At 33.9% G+C, this 7,340-nt stretch overlaps 1 protein-coding gene across 1 annotated transcript; it reads right to left on the bottom strand.

Annotated features, from left to right (window-relative positions):
• On the bottom strand, positions 2,042 to 6,147 carry LOC104725831 (probable protein phosphatase 2C 76). The gene is made up of 9 exons (XM_019232578.1): positions 6,001 to 6,147; positions 5,079 to 5,405; positions 4,600 to 4,727; positions 4,071 to 4,169; positions 3,803 to 3,961; positions 3,485 to 3,571; positions 2,994 to 3,085; positions 2,784 to 2,858; positions 2,042 to 2,698 (listed from the first exon to the last, which is right to left on the bottom strand). Exons 2-9 carry the CDS (start codon positions 5,357 to 5,359, stop codon positions 2,360 to 2,362), a joined length of 1,260 nt encoding a protein of 419 aa, XP_019088123.1. The 5' UTR covers positions 5,360 to 5,405; positions 6,001 to 6,147; the 3' UTR covers positions 2,042 to 2,359.

Here is a 7,340-nt window from a genome sequence, read left to right as displayed (position 1 = left end):
AGAAAAAAAAAAAAAAAAAAAAGAGATTAGATTCTGTTTTCTTACAGAAGCATATCATCTTTAGGTGACTCTAATAGAAAAAAATATTCAGTAAAATCTGAGGATTTTTAAAGGAGTACAGATATGTTCCTATAAAATGATAGATATGTTTCTACACATGCATGAAGGTTTTAACTAGCTGCATGTTCTCATGATTTGATATATAGATGCAGATCTGACCTAACAAGGGTAAAACATAAATGCGAATCATTAGCTCAAGAAAATAAAATCTTATGCGATGGCATTGGTCTCAACTCTCAACAAAGTAGAAGCGCCGCCCCAAAGTTTACTAAACAAAACCCGGTTCGACTCTCTCCGATCCTACCGCAACATTTCATTTTAAAAAAACAAGAATGGAGAACCAATCTTTGGCCAAATTAGCATGTCTAAGCCACACAATAAACACAAATAATTTACATGAAATGCAATCCGTATAATACAAAATATGAATACAAGTTTGTGCGGGGAATTCGCTGAATACAAAACGGATACACAAGGCTCATATATATATATATATATAAGAAAGATCTTGAGAATCTATCAATCTATTGCAATCAAACATCTTAACAACAAGGAAAGATCGAGATTTAAATGAAGACCCTCAAAATCTATATAACAACATTTAGACAATGATGAAGAACCAAATAACTCAATCAAAGCCACAAAAAAAACTCAACTATGATGAATACGGATCCTCAAACTCTAATAAGAGAAAACCTAACTTGAACCACAATTCACCAAACCCAAAATCAGAATCCACAATATTCCTATAGAACCATTTGAATCTCCTACTAATCACCACGACCCAAAAAAAAAAACCATAATCCATATTTCAATCAACGCAAACAATCAAACCAACTCGAGACACGGGAAAATTAAGTAGTTCAAAAACATTTCAAACGGATCTAAGAGACAAACGCTACACCGACTGCCCTAGAGATCAAAACCCAAGTTCACCATCACAGAGAGTCTAAACGTGTGATACAAACCAAAAAAAACCTAATCCATCACTGTAAAATCAAACCCATAAATTCAATTTTACTCTAATATAAGCGAGAAGCATGGAAGATAACGAAAGGAGTATACAAAGATAAGAAGAAACCATGAAAATAGGAGAAAACATACCAATCGTTGGATCGCAACTCCGAGGATAAGAATATTCAGACAAGCTTTTACTACAAGAATCAGATACACCCTTCTCTTACAAAAACCCTACTCTGATTTTATTTTATTTTCTCTCTCTCAAGAACAACCTCGTATATATCAAATGTGAGATACCTATTTATGGGATATAATATTTAATAAGTTGTTCAAAGTAAACATAATTGCCTGTCCAAATTTACTAACTTTACCATAATTGCGTTTTGACCTATTTGAGTCTTATGTGGTACAATCATGAAATACATATTTTCTTCCTTCTATCAAAAGAACAAAAAAAAGAAAAAAATTTCTTCTTATTTATGTGTAGTCTATACAACTTACACGCATGCATGCTTTTGAGTTTACTTTTGGACTAGATACAGACTATAGATTATAAATTAAATATAAAGAGTGTATACGATGACCATTTTCGAATTCAAAGTATAAAAAGCTAAACTTTCTATACATTTTACTTTCCCATAATTATTTAACCGGGGGTTACTCGACCATGATTTCTTAATCGTGGTTACTTAACTGTGGTTAAGAGTTTTAAAAGTGGTAAAATATTTGTTGTCGACCATCTCACATCTTTTAACTAGATAAGGGGATCTGCAACATGGAAGGATATTATTCAGAGAAGCTAAGATTTCATATCTTTTAAGATAAAGGGATGTGCAAACATGAACATATATTTGAACTTAGAAGAATCTAAGATCACTTGGGTCATGCAGCGAAGCAATTAGGTTTTCTGATTAACCACAAACTTCTTATGGTAACGACATTCGTAATCCTTACGATCTACTAACAACATAGAGACGAACGAGGAAAGCAAAGAGAGGGGGAGGAATTACAAAAACATATGTTTATTGGAAAGTGTTTGAATAAGAGATAGAAGAAATAAGTGGGAGAAACAGAACAAATGAGTTGTTTTTTGCTGTGTGAGCAGCACCAACAAACAAAATAGAGCAAAATGAATAGACAAAAATCGAGGACATGTCAAAAGGGTCGTAGTTGTCCTCAAGGCAGGCATAGGCATGTGCATGATGCAATACAAAACCAAAACACAAATCCTCACACGTTACAGGTAGCCACAAATCACACAACTACTAAAGCAATTTTATATTCATCTGTTCTTCCACATGCTCCCAATAATATGGACACCTTTCCCCGGCTGCTTACCTTACTCACCTGCTTTCTCACCCTTGGCCTCTGGTTCGGTTTCCGGTTTTGGATCGAGTGTAGCATCAGGTTTGGGTTCCAGTTCAGCTTTGGGGCTTGATTCGGTTTCCATTTCAGCATTGGGGTTTAATTCCGGTTCCAGTTCAGCTGGGGGGTTCAGTTCAGGTTCCGATTCAGCCATGGCGTTTCCTTCGATTTTGGGAGACTCTGTCTTATCATGACGGAATTTAACAACAATGCATGTGATGTTGTCTGCACTGCCACGGCTGAAGGCAGTGTCAGTTAACTTGCGGGCAGCTACCTCGGGCTCTTCCTCGCTCTGAGCAAGGGATGCCGCATCCTGAATCCGAAGTAAAAACAGTATAAAATATAATTTCCTGAACAATCTGGAAACGGATAAAAGGGGGAATTTATCTAAGTCATACCTCATTTGGTACCACATCCCATAGACCGTCACTTGCAAGCACAAGCAACTCGGCCTCATGATCTATCTCTAGATCCTGCAAAATAAGCAGAGGAGTGTGTTCACAAAAACTCAACACTCAAGGATTTCACATTGGTGATACTACGGATAAGGATAACTATATAACACCCTCGAGGAGCGATAGAAGTAAGCTGCAGTTAGAAGCGGTTACTTGTATCTCGGGTTCAGCAACAACGAATTGCTTCAGCATTCTGTTACCAAAGGCCCGGGACATTGCCAACACCCCACCTACTCTCCATGTTCCTGAGAAGCAAAAATCAAGATGATATTGTTTTAAGTCTTCGGCTGACAGAAAATTCAGAGAAGTTACGGGCATGACTCAGGAAATCTAGTTTTTCCGCTGAATCTTGAAAGCATGAATAACCCGACAAATAGAATGACTCGATAAGATGGTTTTTATGTCAGTGTTCCTTAGAAACTTAAAAATGGAATTAGACCTAAAGAGTAGAAACAAAATAACCAACAACATTTTATTGTTAGAATTTTTGAAGTAAATATCAAGCATTTTGAGTAGATCAATTAATGAAGCTAGTGATCAAACTCAGGAGGGAAATATCTGCGATCTCACTATGTCATGTTTAGAAGAAAGCAACCAATTAGGAGGACACAGATGAGGGGCGATTTCTTATAATATCAGATTACCTGCCCACATGATAACACCACCAGCGCTTTCAATTCGCTTTCTTTCATCGCTTCTATTTGGCTTATGGTCATCAGATAGCGCGATCGCTGCAGAACATAAACACTAAGAATGAAAAGGGTCCGTATAGAAAGAAAACAACAAAGACTTGTGACCAGTCATAAGAATCTATTTGAATCCATTCACTATTATTATTAACTAAATGTCAAATGTTCTCTAAAGATAGCATAATTCCATATCCTAAACTCATTTTGGCTGAATCTCTCAACTTCTTTTCTAATGATATGCCATATTGTGTTAGATCATAAAGAAGTACTGACCTTTCCCAGCTTTAGAAACTATTGTCCTCGAGTCTCCAACATTTGCAACATATAAATGGTTCCCCACCAACACAGCAGCAGATGCTGTGGAGCCATCATCTCTGTAGGTATCCTTTTCTGCCTCGAGGAATGCTACATCAGTTTGTTTATATGTTTCACCTGCCAAATTAATCAAGTTAAAAGGTGACCCAATGACTTGTATCAAGCTGTATGAACTCATACTTCTGAGATTATAGAAAGATCTTCTGCCAAGAGATATAGAACGCACTTAATGCCAGCTTGGTGTCTGTCAAAAATTGTGGATGCTTCATAAGATTGTTAAAGAGGTGTTCCTTCAGGTACTCAGCAGCACGTGAACCACCATGCCCTGTGATGGTTAAAGCTTCAGATATTAGAAGAGGGAAACTAAATATCAAGTCAACAGCATATGATTCTGCTTCTGAGTATTATATGAACGATTATTGATAGTTCAACTGTGCACTGCAGCCTTTAATATTCTAAATAAGTACAATACAGACTCTAACTAAGGTAAGTCTAGATCCTTCTTAAAATAGTAGACATAGCATATATAGTGTGATGAGTTTTGCAGCGAACAACTTAAATGTGCAAATGAAGCTATACTGTGCTTTAGCTCAGCCATGTTTACCTTGAGATAGATACAATGGTAATATGGAAAGTTGAAGACCAGACTTCGAGGAAGATCAAATATTTTCCCCAATTTTCCCCAATTCAATACTAACAATTCCTTTCCGTCTATACCACCAAAAAAAAAGAAGAAGGAAAACATAGATTCTAACCATCAAATATTCCAAACATGCACACTGTTTGGCCTTCAATTGTGGAAGCTTTGACATCATAGAAATCTTCCATCGTAGATCTTTTCCCTCTGAAACTACAGTATCCACAGCTCAAGCTTCCGTCGTCACTGCAATTGCAAGTAACATTTGTCAAGGACCACTTGAAAACAAATGAAGAAAAGTAGAAAACAAATACTTTCAGATAGATCCAAAGCCATATTCAAATAACAGATTGCCTACAGAACAATATGAAGCTTCCACGTATAGTGGAACTTAGTTTCTTCCATGATATAATCATCTGTATAGCAAAATAATTCAGTGAAACAAATGAAGAGCACATGTGACACGTGAAACAACTAAAGTGGAGTATAGCCGAGCATGAATTGATATCTTCAGTACAAGTCCTATATAAACAGCAGTGTATATACCCTAGGCATGAGAAACAAACATATACCAAAAGGGATGAGAAACAAACTCACTTTTTCCACCCACCGCCGATGTATCCGCCATCATCAACTTTCCCAGGGGGCATATCAACTAAAGAAACTCGTCTCTCTCCAGTGGAAGAATCAACCATCATCTTTGCACTAGTTCTAAATCCGAATCCACTGGTTCTACTAAATCCAAGAAAATCGGTTCTAAACCCGAAACCAACAACACTCAAGGTCTTGTTAATATGATGTCTTCTTCCTTGAGCCAACACCCCAAAATGACCACCAGCTTGAACAATCACACTCCTTAAGAAAGTGCTGCATACCATCTAAGATCCCAGGTCAAACCTTATAGCAGCTTCTCCAATGCAGGAGCTACATATATAACAAAATCAATCTGTCATTAATAAACAATATATCACGAAATTGACACGATTCCTAAATCAGAAAATTAAAGATTCGAGTAAATTTGAAGATTACGAGTTACTTCAACCGTAGAACACAGAAACAACGATCATTATCATCTGCTAAACACACAGATCCTGGATCCCTAAAACACCAATTTTAAGATTGTAACAAACCCTATCTTATATGGATAAGTTTTTAGGTTAAAAAGCTGATTTCAAACCTCAGAATCTTCAAAATCAAACTAGATCCTACTACGTATTCAGAGAAGAAGATGATAGAATTTTAAACTAGAGAATCCATGAACACGATCTAGAATCTGTACTTACTAAAACGATTCAACTAAATTCGAATAAACGAAACGGATCAAAATCAAAGTAGAGAGAAGAAGAAGAAGAAAAAACTAACAGGTATCTTTCACGAATCAAAAACTCAGAAGAAAAAAGAAATTAAAAAAAAAAAAAAAATCCAAATCAAAGGATCTGTGTGGCAACGAATCCTAGTAAGAGCTCTGACAAAAGAGAATTCGAATCGGATCGGAGAAAGGCGGTTAGTGTTATGTACCCAAGGATCCGAATCTGAGAAGTGAAGAAAAAAAAATTGCTCCAGCGAATCAGCTTTTTGGAGCTTCCATGGAATCTGAAAGAATCCAAGAGAGAGAGTGGTGGTGAGTAGTGAGAGAGAGAGAGAGGAGGAGGACACACCGAACAGAAGCGGCAACGTGGCATTACTCATGCATCTATCATTTATATACTTAGTAGGTTTTTTTTTTTTTTTAATTTTTAAGTATTTTTTCTTTTCTTTTTCCATTGGATTACTCTCATTTTATTATACAACTAACAAAACTTTTTCTTGATTTTTTTGTTTGTAGGATCAAACTTTTTCTTGATTGCTAAACAACAATAAAAAGTAGATATTTTCATGTAATATATGCCTAATTGATGTTAAAAGAGAAAATATAAACTTAATTAATTTTTTAACTCTAATATTATTATAACTAGGACTCATAACTCTGCTATATTGCAGAGGAAATGTTTCAAATACAATCAAATTAAATTTAAAATTTAAAATTTAAAATTATATATTATATGTGATAAATTTATAATTTAAGAGTATGTGCTACTAAAATAAAAATTATTTTTAAAAACACAATAATTTAAGAGTATGTGCTACTATAATTTAAGAGTATGTACTATAAAGAGTATTTGCTACTATAATTTAAGAGTATGTACTATAAATATAAGATATTTTATAAATAATTATGATAAAGAGTTGCAATCATCGTAACAGTTATTACTATTTATATTACTAATAAAAACTATAATAATAATGATTTTTAAGTGTGAGATTATCGAACGAATGGTTGTAATGAGTAAATGTAATTTTCTGATAAAACAATTATAAATACAAAATATATTTAATCTTTAGTGAAAATGTATCAAAAAAAAATTATAGTAAAAATACACAATTTCTAAATGTAAAATATTCAAAATACATATTTTACAAAGAGTTAAGATAAATAGACGCAGTTATAAATTACATATTTAAAATTATATTTAAATTTCTATATTGCTATAATCATTTCTAAAATCTTTAGTTAGATTATAGAATAACATTAGATATTGGATATTAATATATTAATAATCAAATTAGTTTGATTTAACATAAACAAAATATATGTTTTAACGAACAATGATTTTTTAGTTATTGAAGAAGACACAAATATATATAAAGTTCAAAAGACATGAATATTGAACAAACACAACTATTAAACGAAAAGTAGTGATGAAAAATACAAATAAAATATAGTGAAAGGACATAATTTTACAATGAATAGATGCAACCATATAATTTTTTTTTAAAAAAATACACTATTTTTTGCGAAAAGATACGACGAAAAACCAC

Source organism: Camelina sativa, chromosome 11 (genome assembly GCF_000633955.1).
Source record: "Camelina sativa cultivar DH55 chromosome 11, Cs, whole genome shotgun sequence".
Classification (NCBI taxonomy): Eukaryota; Viridiplantae; Streptophyta; class Magnoliopsida; order Brassicales; family Brassicaceae; genus Camelina; species Camelina sativa.
This window is presented reverse-complemented; position numbering and strand designations above follow the sequence as displayed.